Source organism: Asterias rubens, chromosome 5 (genome assembly GCF_902459465.1).
Source record: "Asterias rubens chromosome 5, eAstRub1.3, whole genome shotgun sequence".
Classification (NCBI taxonomy): Eukaryota; Metazoa; Echinodermata; class Asteroidea; order Forcipulatida; family Asteriidae; genus Asterias; species Asterias rubens.
The window spans coordinates 8613132-8629191 of NC_047066.1; the positions used below are offsets into that span (position 1 = coordinate 8613132).

The window sequence follows — 16060 nt, forward strand, 5'->3', positions numbered from 1 at the left end:
CATTTTGTTCAGAATTTGATATGGATCAGTGGTCTTCAAAGGTAGGGTCATGTTGGCAAACATACAGAGAAAGATACACCAAAAGTCACCTGTGAATGTTTTTTTCAGCTGAACTTTTCAGTTTTCAGTGTCTACTTGCTGAGAAAACAAACAAAAAACCTCACAGTAGGTTCTTACAAAACGTAAAATCCATCATTGTTTAAACGCAGTGGACACTTTTGGTTTTTACTCAAAATAATTATTGGCATAAAACCTTACTTGGTAACAAGTAATGGGGAGAGATTGATAGTATAAAACATTGTGAGAAACGTCTCCCTCTGAAGTGATGTAGTTTTCAAGAAAGAAGTCATTTTCCACGAATTTGATTTCGAGACCTCAGATTTAGAAATTGAGGTCTCGAAATCAAGCATCTGAAAGCACACAACTTCGGTGACAAGGGTATTTTTTCTTTTATTAACATCTTGCAACTTCGATGACCAATTGAGCTCAAATTTTCACAGGTTTGTTATTTTATGCATATGTTGAGATACATGAAGTGAGAAGACTGGTCTTTGACAATTACCAATAGTGTCCAGTGACAGATGGTACCAACTGAACTCTCTGGTCGCAGCATTCACTAATAGACACCGAACCCTCAAATAGCTGAGAAATGATTCATGCATCAAGCTTTCTCAGATTTGTTGACAAATTATCCAAACTATTTTTCTCAAAATAGTTTATGCTTTCAACAGCTGCAGTGCTACTTACCAAGTAAGTTTCTATGCTAAATACTTGTTGGGAGTACTGACATTACATGTACCAGTCTATGACCCTACCTTTAAGCCATTTCAATTATAATATATGTTTACAGAAAGACTTGACCAATGATCTTGGCTATATTTGTGTGTGTGTTTTCCTTTTAAAGGCACTGGACACTATTGGTAATTACTCAAAGAATTTTGTAGCATACCGACTTACTTGTTAACGATCAATGGAGAGCTGTTGATAGTATAAAACATTGTGAGAAACGGCTCCCTCTGAAGTAACATAGTTTTCGAGAAATAAATAAAATTTCACTAAAATATTTGAGTTTGATTTCGAATCAAGCATATGTGAAAGCACACAACTTCTTGTGACAAGGGTGTTTTTTCCTACCCTTATTATCTCGCAACTTCGACGACCAATTGAGTTCAAATTTTCACAGGTTTGTTATTTTGTGCATATTTTGAGATACACCAAGTGAGAAGACTGGTCTTTGACAATTACCAAAGGTGTCCACTGTCTTTAAATAATTGTTCAAATGAAATAAGTTCACTACACTATGTTCATACTTCCCCAAATGCAAATTAATGTGAAGTGAGTTTGACGCCACAAATTCGCATTGGCAGGAAGTAGGAACCAGTCCAGGACGCTGTGCTGTACGCAGTGCTGTCAGTGTAGTAAATTTGTCCTCCAGTCCAAAGTAAAACCTCTCATTCTTCGTTAACAAAAAACCAAAATCCTGTGTTGTTTTCCCCTGTATGTAAAAATTGGTTTGTCATATTGAATGTGCACTGCGTAAATAGCATTATTGTTTTATAATCATAATAATAGTAATAATTATAATGTATATTTCTTATCCGCTTTCTTAAAGGCAGTGGACACTATTGGTAATTACTCAAAATAATTATTAGCATAAAACCTTTCTTGTTGACGAGTTATGGGGAGAAGTTGATAGTATGAAACATTGTGGGAAACAGCTCCCTCTGAAGTGCCATAGTTTTCGAGAAAGAAGTAATTTTTGAGACCTCAGATTTAGAACTTGAGGTCTCGAAATCAACCATCTAAACGCACACAACTTCGTGTGACAAGGGTGTTTTTTCTTTCATTAATATCTCGCAACTTCGATGACCGATTTAGCTAAAATTTTCACATGTTAGTTATTTTATGCATATGTTGAGATACACCAACTGTGAAGGCTAGTCTTTGACAATTACCAATAGTGTCCACTGTCTTTAAGTAATTTTGGTCCCTCAAAGCGCCTAGCCTTACAATAAGTAACACCCCAGTTCATTTGGGTCTTAAAGGCACTGTAAATGTTTGGTAATTGTCAAAGACCAGTGTTCTCACCTGGCATAAAATAATAAGCCTGTCAAAATTTGGGCACAATCAATCATCGAAGTTGCGAGAAAATGATGAAAGAAAAAACACCCTTGTTGGACGAATTTGTGTGCTTTCAGATAGGAATAAAAGATTTCTAGCTAGAAGTCTTTTAATATTTTAGTGAGAAATTACCTCTTTCTCAAAAACTATGTTACTTCAGAGGGAGTCATTTCCCACAAAGTCTTACACCGTCAACAGCTCTCCAATGCTTGTTACGAAGTCAGTTTTTAAGTTAATATTTGTTTTGAGTAATTACCAAACGTGTACCTTCCCGTTAAGAATTCCTGAAACTACGTCAACTCCTTAGGAGTATGCAGCACCGGCAGCCAAATGGGCATAAACCCTGTAAGCATACAAACTTGCTAAGCACAGAAAAATATTGCTTAATAGAAACAAGTTACCAACCAAAGTTACATTAAAGGAACACGTTGCCTTGCATCGGACGAGTTGGTCTATAAAAAGCGTCTGTAACCGTTTTTTTTATAAAACGCATATGGTTGGAAAGATGTTTTAAAAGTATAATACAATGATCCACAGAAGTTTGCCTCGAAATTTTGTGGTTTTCCTTTTACTGTGCAAACTAACACGGTCGGCCATTTATGGGAGTCAAAAATTTGACTCACATAAATGGCCGACCGTGTTAGTCGACAAGCTAAAAGGAAAACCGTGCAATTTCGAGGCATGTTTGTGTGGATCATTGTGTTCTACTTTTACAACATCTTTCTACCCACATGCATTTTATAACAAACGGTTACAAACGCTTTTTATAGACCAACTTGACCGATCCAAGGCAAGGTGTCCCTTTAAGTTTACATTGTTGTGACTGGTGTCCCACTCTATACTTGCTAAGCAAATATATTTGTCAATCATTATTTTCTGTTTAACAGCTTTATGAAATTTGGCTGAGGCTGTCTTGTCAACAATATTTCCCCTCGCAGGTACGGTACCCATGACAAACTCCTGGGTAATTAGAAGCAATGACAGTTGGTGTCTTGCTCAACCACAGCCATTGCTTTCACTAACTCTTCCTAATTTAGGACTAATCTTAGTACTTAAGGACAAGTCCAAGCCTTGCACTGTAACTCGTAAACCTCAAGTTTAATCCTAAGTTAGGACTAGTTACTAGTCCTAAATCGACATAGGATTAATTCTAACATTTCGTGATATTGGCTGCTGGACTCTGAATTCTAAACTACATTTTGAGATATGAATTGATGCAAGAGACTTTTTACATTTAATTGAGTCTGTCTGAAGTAAGGAATGTAGATCAGTTGTATATAGAATTGGTGATTTAAGAATTATAACAAATTGGTTTATCAATAAAATTATTGTCAAAGTTGTTTTGAATGTTGATAGGAAAATCATAAATGCCCAACACTAAAATGACAATAAAATGCATAATTATTTAAAAATTATTTTTGTGACCTGTTTTTTGTTTTGCTTGTCGTCTTGAGTTATGTTTTTTACTTTTGTTGTGATGTCACAATGTTTTGGGGTTTAAAAGACATTTTAGCCTTGTGTACTTTTTGATTGACAAGTTCACAACGCTACACTTTTCGAGCGAAAATTTCACTTTTTTGGTACACTTTTTTGAGCGAAAAGTTCACAACGTTAAAACTTTTTGAAGCAAAACGTTCACAAGGCCTTGTAACTTTTTCAAGCGAAACCAACTTTTTCAAGCGAAACGTTCACAACGTTGTAACTTTTTTAAGCAAAACGTTCACAAAGCCTTCTAACCTTTTCAAGCGAAACGTTCACTGTTTTGAGCGAAACATTCACAAGGCTATAGCCTTGTAACTTTTTTAAGCGAAACGTTTACAAGGCTATAGCCTTGTAACTTTTTCAAGCGAAACGTTCACAAGGCTATAAGCCTTGTAACTTTTTCAAGCGAAATGTTCACAAGGCTTGTAACTTCTTCAAGTGAAACGTTCACAAGGCTACATAGCCTTGTAACTTCTTCAAGCGAAACGTTCACAAGGCTATATAGCCTTATAACCTTTTCAAGCGAAAAAGTCACAAAAAAGTCACAAGGCTCAACTGTGTTGAGGGAAACGCTCACAAGGCCTTGTAACTTTTTGTGGCGAAACGTTCACAAGGCTGTAGGCGTAGTAACTTTTTCAAGCGAAACGTTCACAAGGCCTTGTAACTTCTTCAAGCGAAACGTTCACAAGGCTATATAGCCTTGTAACTTTTTCAAGCGGAACGTTCACAAGGCTATATATAGCCTTGTAACTTTTTCAAGCGAAACGTTCACTGTTTTGAGCGAAACATTCACAGCCTTATAACCTTTTTCAAGCGAAAAAGTCACCAAAAAGTCACAAGGCTCAACTGTGTTGAGGGAAACGCTCACAAGGCCTTGTAACTTTTTGTGGCGAAACGTTCACAAGGCTGTAGGCGTAGTAACTTTTTCAAGCGAAACGTTCACAATTCCTTGTAACTTTTTGAGCGAAACATTCACAAGGCTATAAGCCTTGTAACTTCTTCAAGCAAAACGTTCACAAGGCTATACATGTATAGTTACTTTTTCAAGCGAAACGTTCACAAACTTTTTCAATCGAAACGTTCACAAGACTATAGCTTTGTAACTTTTTCAAGCGAACCGTCACAAGGCTATAGCCTTGTAACATTTTCAAGCGAAACGTTCACAAGGCTATATAGCCTTGTAACTTTTTCAAGCGAAACATTCATAAGGCCTTACTTTTTCAAGCGTAACGTTCACAAGGCTATATAGCCTTGTAACTTTTTCAAGCGGAACGTTCACAAGGCTATATATAGCCTTGTAACTTTTTCAAGCGAAACGTTCACTGTTTTGAGCGAAACATTCACAGCCTTATAACCTTTTTCAAGCGAAAAAGTCACAAAAAAGTCACAAGGCTCAACTGTGTTGAGGGAAACGCTCACAAGGCCTTGTAACTTTTTGTGGCGAAACGTTCACAAGGCTGTAGGCGTAGTAACTTTTTTAAGCGAAACGTTCACAATTCCTTGTAACTTTTTGAGCGAAACATTCACAAGGCTATAAGCCTTGTAACTTCTTCAAGCAAAACGTTCACAAGGCTATACATGTATAGTTACTTTTTCAAGCGAAACGTTCACAAACTTTTTCAATCGAAACGTTCACAAGACTATAGCTTTGTAACTTTTTCAAGCGAACCGTCACAAGGCTATAGCCTTGTAACATTTTCAAGCGAAACGTTCACAAGGCTATATAGCCTTGTAACTTTTTCAAGCGAAACATTCATAAGGCCTTACTTTTTCAAGCGTAACGTTCACAAGGCTATAGCCTTGTAACTTCTTCAAGCGAAACGTTCACAAGACTATATAGCTTTGTAACTTTTTCAAGCGAAACATTCAAGTGTAACTTCTTCAAGCGAAACGTTCACAAGGCTATAGCCTTGTAACCTTTTCAAGCGAAACGTTCACAAGGCTATATAGCCTTGTAACTTATTCAAGCAAAACCTTCACAAGGTAACTTTTTCAAGCGAAACATTCACAAGGCTATATGTAACGTTTTCAAGCGAAACGTTCACAAGGCTTGTAACTTCTTCAAGCGAAACGTTCACAAGGCTATATAAGCCTTGTAACTTTTTCAAGCGGAACGTTCACAAGGCTATATATAGCCTTGTAACTTTTTCAAGCGAAACGTTCACTGTTTTGAGCGAAACATTCACAGCCTTATAACCTTTTTCAAGCGAAAAAGTCACAAAAAAGTCACAAGGCTCAACTGTGTTGAGGGAAACGCTCACAAGGCCTTGTAACTTTTTGTGGCGAAACGTTCACAAGGCTGTAGGCGTAGTAACTTTTTTAAGCGAAACGTTCACAATTCCTTGTAACTTTTTGAGCGAAACATTCACAAGGCTATAAGCCTTGTAACTTCTTCAAGCAAAACGTTCACAAGGCTATACATGTATAGTTACTTTTTCAAGCGAAACGTTCACAAACTTTTTCAATCGAAACGTTCACAAGACTATAGCTTTGTAACTTTTTCAAGCGAACCGTCACAAGGCTATAGCCTTGTAACATTTTCAAGCGAAACGTTCACAAGGCTATATAGCCTTGTAACTTTTTCAAGCGAAACATTCATAAGGCCTTACTTTTTCAAGCGTAACGTTCACAAGGCTATAGCCTTGTAACTTCTTCAAGCGAAACGTTCACAAGACTATATAGCTTTGTAACTTTTTCAAGCGAAACATTCAAGTGTAACTTCTTCAAGCGAAACGTTCACAAGGCTATAGCCTTGTAACCTTTTCAAGCGAAACGTTCACAAGGCTATATAGCCTTGTAACTTATTCAAGCAAAACCTTCACAAGGTAACTTTTTCAAGCGAAACATTCACAAGGCTATATGTAACGTTTTCAAGCGAAACGTTCACAAGGCTTGTAACTTCTTCAAGCGAAACGTTCACAAGGCTATATAAGCCTTGTAACTTTTTCAAGCGGAACGTTCACAAGGCTATATATAGCCTTGTAACTTTTTCAAGCGAAACGTTCACTGTTTTGAGCGAAACATTCACAAGGCTATAGCCTTGTAACTTCTTCAAGCGAAACGTTCACAACGCTATATAGTTACTTTTTCAAGCGAAACGTTCACAAGGCTTTACAGCCTTGTAACTTTTTCAAGCGGAATGTTCACAAGGCTTTATAGCCTTGTAACTTTTTCAAGCAAAACATTCACAAGGCTATATGTAACGTTTTCAAGCGAAACGTTCACAATGCTATAGCCTTGTAACTTCTTCAAGCGAAACGTTCACAAGGCTATATAGCCTTGTAACTTTTTGAAGCGAAGCGTTCACAACGCTATATAGTTACTTTTTCAAGCGAAACGTTCACAAGGCTTTACATACAGCCTTGTAACTTTTTCAAGCGAAACGCTCACAAGGCCTTACTTTTTCAAGCGAAACGTTCACAAGGCTATAGCCTTTTAACTTTTTCAAGCGAAACTTTCACAAGGCTATAGCCGAGTAACTTTTTCAAGCGAAACGTTCACAAGACTATAGCTTTGTAACTTTTTCGAGCAAAACGTTCACAAGGCCTTCACAAGGCCTTGTAACTTCTTCAAGCGAAACGTTCACAAGGCTATAGCCTTGTAACTTCTTCAAGCGAAACGTTCACAAGGCTATATATATAGCCTTGTAACTTTTTCAAACGAAATGTTCACAAGACTATAGCTTTGTAACTTTTTCAAGCGAAACGTTCACAAGGCCTTGTAACCTTTTCAAGCGAAAAAGTCACGAAAAAGTCACAAGCCGTAACTGTGTTGAGGGAAACGCTCACAAGGCTATATAGTTACTTTTTCAAGCGAAATGTTCACAAAGCTATAGCCTTGTAATTTTTTTTTATGGGATGTAAGAAATAATTTGACAAAACCTCAAACTGCTATTATACATGTATTTATTCTCTAAATATTCCACAAACCACGCTGAGTGTTATTGGCCAACCAGTTAAATTGCCATTTACAACAAATCACACCCTCCTTTAAATTTAACCACAAAAGAAAAATTAAAAATCATGATTACGGCATGCAAACTGTGGTTCACTTTACGTTTCGATGAATGGAATTAAATAATTTGGTAATCATACAAACTTGCGTAGCGAATAAAAATTCTGCTTAGCAGAAATATGTTACCAGCTTAACATGCTGTGTGGTCTTCACTATTAGTGACTTGCTCTCCACAAAATGTTGCTCTATAGTAAACTCGGTCTCTCACCAATATGCCTCTTATAATACTCATGCATGACGTCACCATTCTAAAACCAAAAATGAGGCCATCAGTGCAGCCACTGCAGCTAGGATCGAGTGACTGGTACTGGTGGTGGCGTGATGTGCGCTGATGGCCTCGTTTTGGGTTGGAATTGTGACTTCATGCAGGAATGTTAAGAGAGGCGTATACCAAATGCTCATACTCCTTCATTGTTCTGCATAACTTCGTTTACACTGGAGTTATAATATTCAGCCAAACTTTGAGATTTATATCCAACAGGTTTTAGAATTATATTTACAAATTATACAGGTGTTAATACTTACTATACACAAGAGTTTGTTTTCATTCGGTGGAAATCGTTAGGACTTTGTGTGGGATCCAAAGTCTGTTCCAACTACTCATGCATTCGTCATTATTAATTAGAAACAAAGCTTTGAATGGTTACACCAGTGGCTGGGTCGTAGGTCATAGGTCAAACATCTTAAAACTTACAAAGTGTCGCTAAAATCTTAAGGGGGATTGCATCTTAAATGGGCATCTCAAACATCAAGGAGTTAACTGTTAACTGAACTTATGATAAATTATGAAGTGCAATAATCAAACATGGCATTGTTGGCTACTAATAAACACTATAATAAATCCTACTTACTTGGAAACATTGAAGTGAGAATGACTAATCTGATACTCAAACCCAAACATAACTTTGGGCTTACCAATCTTGAGCGATATTCAATACACATTTTAATTGCTTTTGGAGTTGGTGGTGGGGTGACTGTACACAAAGTAGGACTAGCGCCATTGATTTTCCATGTTCGAGTGTTGCAGGTTTCGCTCTCACAAGTTTCTGACTTTATTTGGGACTGGAAATGTTCTGTTTTAGTTTTAAGATTTACACTCGGTCAGTGATTTGTAAAAGATGGTGTTTGCTTTTTGAGCCAAACTTGAAAACCATCAATCCTACATGACAGTTTTGGTATTAGGGGGTTGTTTTAGCTGGCCCCTCTATCCTCGTCTAAACTATGAAACTTTGAAACCTGTGGCCAGACACGGACTGAGGCCAAGCCGGAACTGAAGCCCAAAGGACAGGTTTTCAAACAGGCCCCTAGGCCACACCCTTGCAGTGTGTGTTGGGATCAATGTTGCAACAACGTGCAACAAAACCAAAAGCTAACACTTCAGATCTGTAAAATTTTCTGCATTAATTTAAATAATGTTATCATAAAATGAATTCTAAAATACTGAACTTAATTGTACAAAATACATGTTCTTCCTTTCATTGCTTACAAAAGAAGATCAGTTTTTTTTATGTTCTTGTTCAAACTGTTGTTATCAAGGAAACATGTACACTTAGCAAGTATTCCTGCTGAGCGTACGTCAAACCAGCCAAACTGTAAATAATTTGTACACTAACTTGCCTCGTAACCGAATGATCTTTTTTTTTTAAACTATAAGATCTATGATCTTTGGTCTAAACGAACTTTAGGTTTTGATTGATCCTTTAAATGCACATTCAATGCCCTCTTTAATGCTGGTTATGTTTTCATTTTCTTCAGCTGCCATTTTAATTTGTACAGCGTCTTGAGATTTAATCAGGCATGCAAGGTCTTTTATAATCTTACGCTTACTTTTACTTTTACTATTAAGAATAATTTATAAATATTTGGTTTGCAGTAACACCATGTGTGTATCTACTGGCCAGGTAGCAATGTCCTTTTGAGAGCTTGTCTTGCTTTATATTCTACTGGTGCGGAGTAGATTTTCAGCAAGTAGATACACTATATAATTTGCTTTCAGCATTTCTGTGATTGCACATGTTTGCGGGGAACACCCATGATGGCTGTGCACAAACTTGTTTAAAGGTTTTAAAGGTAATTTTATGCATAAAAACTATAATGACATTAAAGGGATGTTATTGGCCCTATGACCAGTTGTTGACAACTTGGACTAAAAGCTGTTGACAACTTGACGCAACTAGTAAAGTTTTTAGCTAACACAAGCAACCCTGTGGGCTTGTCAAAACATGCAGTGCGTGGCATCCATTTTATTAACAATCCACCACATGGCCCCAGACTATGCTGCAATGTGGACAGGGTCAAAGGTGACAGAGCCCATGAATAGTCAGGTTCTTGTGTGGGGTATATTGAGGCAGTACCACAAAAAGAAACTGCCAGTTCACAATTAGCGATAAACACTTGTTTCCCTTCAGGAAGTTTGAAGCTACAACGCTGATAAATCGCACTATTTACACTCAATCAATAATGCTAGTGAAGATTTTCCGCATTTCGAAAAAAAACATTGCTGTGTCATCATGCCATACTGTACAAGTGATATAACACTCAAATAAGGTCTCTTGAACTCTCCTATAATTACATAATCACCAAGACTGTTATACAAATAATAAATACAATAAATATAATATCATAAAAAATTGCAAAGGATCTCCAGCAGTGCTGCGGATCGTGCTAAAAACACCATCTTTATTCCCCCTAAAAAAAAAAAATCTTTGATTCATGCAAAGGAAATCATATTAAATTTTAATTCTCTCTTTAGTTAAGGATAATTTGTAAGTCAAAAGTCACGGCAGAGGGGTGGACTTTACGAATCTTTTAAAGTTTATTTTTTTTGACGAGTGGAAAGACTTCTCGTCAAACTCTGAGATGAAGAAATGAAATTTACACTAAAATACAACGGCAAAGTTCCTCGCTAATAGCAAAGCAGATGTGAGGATACTTTGGCCTGAAAGGGAAAACTTGTTTAAATAATTGCATTCCTACATCAAACTTAATGTGCATCTTTCACCCATTTTCACATCAAATCCTATTGGATCACCGCACAATATCCTCTTACCCGGTGGCAACCTCCCCAGAATTATACTCACTCTTAAGTCATTTTAAAATCACACCGTCTTCACTATTTCAACTAAGCCCTAAAAATAAGAAAACTTCACACCTGGTTCTGGGGTCTTTTCTTTTGTGTTCTCCTATGGGCGACCCCTATGGGCGACTCCTATGGGCGACTCCTATGTGTTCTCCAAAGGGTGACTGGGTACTACTTTACCCACTGAGTGGGTCCTCTCTGCAGACAGCAAACCCGTTGTGTTCTCCTATGGGCGACCCCTATGGGCGACTCCAATGTGTTCTCCAAAGGGTGACTGGGTACTACTCTACCCACTGAGTGGGTCCTCTCTGCAGACAGCACACCCCTTGTGTTCTCCTATGGGTGACTCCTATGGGTGACTCCAATGTGTTCTCCAATTGGTGACTGGGGTACTACTTTACCCACTGAGTGGGTCCTCTCTGCAGACAGCAAACCCGTTGTGTTCTCCTATGGATGACCCCTATGGGCGACCCCTATGGGTGACTCCATTGTGTTCTCCAATGGGTGACTGGGTACTACTCTACCCACTGAGTGGGTCCTCTCTGCAGACAGCACACCCCTTGTGTTCTCCTATGGGTGACTCCAATGTGTTCTCCAAAGGGTGACTGGGTACTACTTTACCCACTGAGTGGGTCCTCTCTGCAGTTGATGGCATACAGTAATCTCTTAGTCATAATATCCTGGCTTGTGTACTGTGGTAGCTTCACCATGAACATGCAGGTCTCTACACGGATGAAACGAGTATCCGGTGATCCTAAAATACATAAAAAAAAAAAAAAATCACATTGAAGGAATCAGGAAAGGAAAAAGTGAAAATCCATCTTGATTTCACACTGGAGAGTAAGCAATAGTATATTTTAGAGATAATTACTATTACATTCTGGTCTTAAAACCAAAGATGTCTCAAAGTGAACTTAATCACACGCCCTTTTCAAAACCACGGCTCCGGCTTTGGCTTCAGGCTCCGTTCACTTGTCTGAAGCCCTGAGCATGTACGCAAAGCACGCGCAATTTTCGCAACAACCGTTGGGCCAAGCTGAGCCAAATCTGTAGCCGAAGCGGTGGTTTTGACAAGGGCCAATGAAGCCCAATTTGGAATATAAATCTGAATTATTTATTTGGCAAAGCAATCTGAAAGGAAACACATCACAGCTACTTTTTAAAGAAGACACGTAAAGAAATGCCAATTGTAGACATGCGAGGAAACCCTCACCGGGGAACCCCCACAGTCACAAAAGGACTGAAACTCGACCATGAAGTTCAACCATGCCTTACCTGATGTACCATCTGGTGGTGCAATCTTCATTGGGTACGGGGGTACATGAGTGGTATCAGCCTCCCCATCTCGGCATGGGCAGGTGCAAGGGATGCGTTCCTGGTTACAAGCAAACTTGATGAAGCGGCAGATCTCATCCTGGGAGAAGCTCTCCAAGGCATTCCAGAAGTACTGGATGTGTGTGTCCGTCTCTACCAGGCCGACTTGGTACATGGTGTGAGCCTGAGGAGGGAGGGCAGAAAGATGTTTAGAATATTAACCCTCCTATTGTTTGACCAATCAATATCATCCATGGTTTTGATTGATAGAAACACAGTCGGCTCTCATTATAAAGAGGCTCTGCTTATAAAAGTTTACCCTCATAAGTCATCAATCTAATTTATGGTTAGTGTTTCTTTTTTTGCTGTCCTAATATAACAAAGTTCCTGTTATAAAGAGGTTTTTTTTGCCAGTCACAGCGACCTTGTTATAATTAGAGTAGTCTGTACCGTGTTGGCATGCCAAGTAACATCATGACTGTCTGACCATTCAATATCATCCGCTGTGGTTTTAATTGATAATTTCACTCTGCGAACTTGCAATATTGTATCATGCGGTGAGTGCATCTACACAGTGGTACACAGTTAACTGTCTGACCATTCAATATCAAAAACATGGACTCACTATGCCAACTGCACTATGATATCATACAGTGGATGTATGCACAGTACACAATCAGCCATCCTACTGTCTGACCATTCAATATCAAAAACATGGACTCACTATGCCAACTGCACTATGGTATCATGCAGTGAATGTATGCACAGTACACAATCAGCCATCCTACTGTCTGACCATTCAATATCAAAAACATGGACTCACTATGCCAACTGCACTATGCAGTGAATGTATGCACAGTACACAATCAGCCATCCTACTGTCTGACCATTCAATATCAAAAACATGGACTCACTATGCCAACTGCACTATGCAGTGAATGTATGCACAGTACACAATCAGCCATCCTACTGTCTGACCATTCAATATCAAAAACATGGATTCACTATGCCAACTGCACTATGGTATCATGCAGTGAATGTATGCACAGTACACAATCAGCCATCCTACTGTCTGACCATTCAATATCAAAAACATGGATTCACTATGCCAACTGAACTATGATATCATGCAGTGAATGTATGCACAGTACACAATCAGCCATCCTACTGTCTGACCATTCAATATCAAAAACATGGACTCACTATGCCAACTGCACTATGCAGTGAATGTATGCACAGTACACAATCAGCCATCCTACTGTCTGACCATTCAATATCAAAAACATGGATTCACTATGCCAACTGCACTATGATATGATGCAGTGAATGTATGCACAGTACACAATCAGCCATCCTACTGTCTGACCATTCAATATCGTTCACTGTTAGTTATGAATGATTTTAATCATTAACTATGCCAGCCTGCACCGTACAATATGTGGTGAATCCATTTACACAGTACACAGATAGTTCTGTGCTCAGTTGTGCCACCTTACCAAACCTGTGCATTTGAATGGTTTTTGAAATGGTCCACCAATTTCCCAGGAGGACTATTATATAAACGGTTTTAAGATAAGATATAGTTATGGTTCTTGTGTTAAAAAATTCACAAATTTTGTTTCCATTTCATTTCATGTCATTTCATTTTACACCATTTATAATTCTGGTTGTGAAGTCGAGGAACTCTCAGAAAAGCTTAATCACCGTACTAGCCAAGAACCCAATGAAGAGAAGACAAGGAAGGAAGTTCACTTTTTAGAGGAAAACCAAAAAGAATTATTCCCTGGAAAACCCATGCAGTCAGGCAGGGACTGAAACCCAATCCAGACCGTGCCCTGAACCAGGGTCCTACAGAAGAAAAGCCAGGCAAAAAAAACACTATACAAAACCGACCGCCAAATTGGCTAAAAATGAAAAAAAACAAAAACATTACCTTTAAGAAATCTAGATCAACCGTTGGCAGGCCACACATCCTGAGCTCAATATCGTAGGGTGTCATGATACAGAGAAGCTGGATCGGAACGACTGACGCCAGACCACAGCGGACTGCCAACATACGCTCTGGGCACGCCAACTCACGCAGTCGTAGATCCCTGATAGCTGAGATGTACTGCTGTCGGTTCTTCCAACTGGCCGGGGGGAAAACAAAAGAGAAGGGAGGGAATCAAATTATCGGCCGGCTATGAGGTTTTCATAGTAAATCTTAATAATAATAGTAGTTGCTTCATATAAAGCGCTCATATCCGTCACGCAGTGATGCTCAATGCGTTTCAACATTGAGTACTTCCTGCAAGGTATTGTAGATCTACGTTTTTGAAGGTATGAGAACTTTTTCACTTACATAGCATCATGTATTACATGTAATTTCAAATATGTATTTATAGAAGAGTAAAATTAAATGCTAGTTACAATGTTACTTTAAATTGTCTAAGAAAGCATTTAAATGCTCCTAATGGTTAAAGTAAAGTGTTACAATTATGCAACTATTGTTCATTCAAAATTGTTTTCTCAAATAAGGTGATTTTGACAAATATTTTTTTCATTTTTTTTATAATATTTTTTAAAATTGGGATATTGTCTAATATCACAAGGCCAGACTGCCTTTTAGGTGAGGGTCACACTTAACTATTTGGTCTAACGACCCAAATCAACTGTCCCCAGGGGCCCCCTTGCTACCTATTCCTGGGGCCTGAGACAGGGTTACCCCCTTCACAGTCAGTAAGGATGTGGGCTTGGGTATCATCCACTAGGAGCTTGGCTGACAGAGCAGAATGCACTACCTTACCAGCTTTTTACAAAGCAATTATGGTCGAGTGCACAATTGTCATGACCGGGATTCAAACCCACACCACTGACAACACCAGAGCTTTGGTTTGGTGAACTAGACCGCTCAGCCACGGCACGCCACCTCCAACAATTCAACTTATTTGATCGTCATATGAAAACACATGTTTTCCATTGTACAGCATTAAAAAAAAAAGGTGCATTAAAATCTACACCAAGTACAATACAAATAGACAACTATACACACAATAAAAAGAGAGTCATAAAAACAGGAGGAGTAAATAGATTTGAACAAAATTATCTGATCCAAATACTGTTGAAACTATGGATGGCACTGGGTAGGAAGGTATTTTTTAAACCTGTTTGTTTAAGGCTTAGTTGTGCAATCCTACCTGATCTGTTAGTTATAATCAATAAGTGGAGAGGTGACAGCAGTGGAGAGGTTTCGCAAGTGTACGGATACACATACAGATACCAATACGTCGACACTTTGTGTGTTCACGTGACGCGTATACCCGACTTTCGTTTTTTGCACGCACGTTAGCAACGGAAACGGGAGCTCATACACGTCGTAAAAAAACAGATACTGTTTTGCCGACTTTAAGTTGTATTTTTGTTCCAGATCAAAAACATTTCCAACGGAATTGCTTTCACTGGCATCGTGCTTGACATAGATAGAAAATTGTAAGTCATTTGCAAGCAAAACGATGAGAAAATGCAGTGTATAAAACACGGGGTCTCTATCAGTCATGTTTGTCAGAAAAACACTCATGATGAATGCAAGCGCACTCAAGCGAAACATGCCATAGTTTGCGAAACAAAAATCTAACACGCGGCTGACGTGAACGAATACGGTTATCATATCTGTATCTGTATCTGTATCCGTACACTTGTGAAACCTCTCTAGTGTCTCAAAACTCACCTGACTTTACGAGCTCTACCCTCATGGCACAGTTCAACCTCTTCCCCACTCAAGCTATTATAGACAAACATGAGGTTGTGAGACGTCTGGCCCAGACGAGGGACAAATGCAGAGGCAGCTGACGGGTCAGTGTCGGGTGACTCAAGCTCAGATGCATGATGGGAGGAGACTTCGGCACAGAGTGTGTCAAACTCGGATTCACTCTGGACCTGTATGTAATCAAGTTTCAAAACAAGTTATTCAAAGGACTATTTAGTAATAAACCACAGGGGAAACTGAAGGGATAAATCTTAACTCATTTTAAATTGATGTGGGTGAACAGAGAAATATTTACTGAAATGGGA

At 38.7% G+C, this 16060-nt stretch overlaps 1 protein-coding gene across 1 annotated transcript in view; it reads right to left on the minus strand.

Moving 5' to 3' along the window:
- Positions 1-7511: 7511 nt before the first annotated feature.
- Positions 7512-16060, minus strand: part of LOC117290432 (probable E3 ubiquitin-protein ligase HECTD4) — a 71942-nt gene continuing 63393 nt past the window's right edge. Inside the window, 4 exon segments of the mRNA XM_033771843.1 lie at positions 7512-11450; positions 11972-12194; positions 13944-14139; positions 15717-15925. Coding sequence (XP_033627734.1) covers positions 11314-11450; positions 11972-12194; positions 13944-14139; positions 15717-15925 — 765 coding nt within the window. The 3' untranslated portion in view covers positions 7512-11313.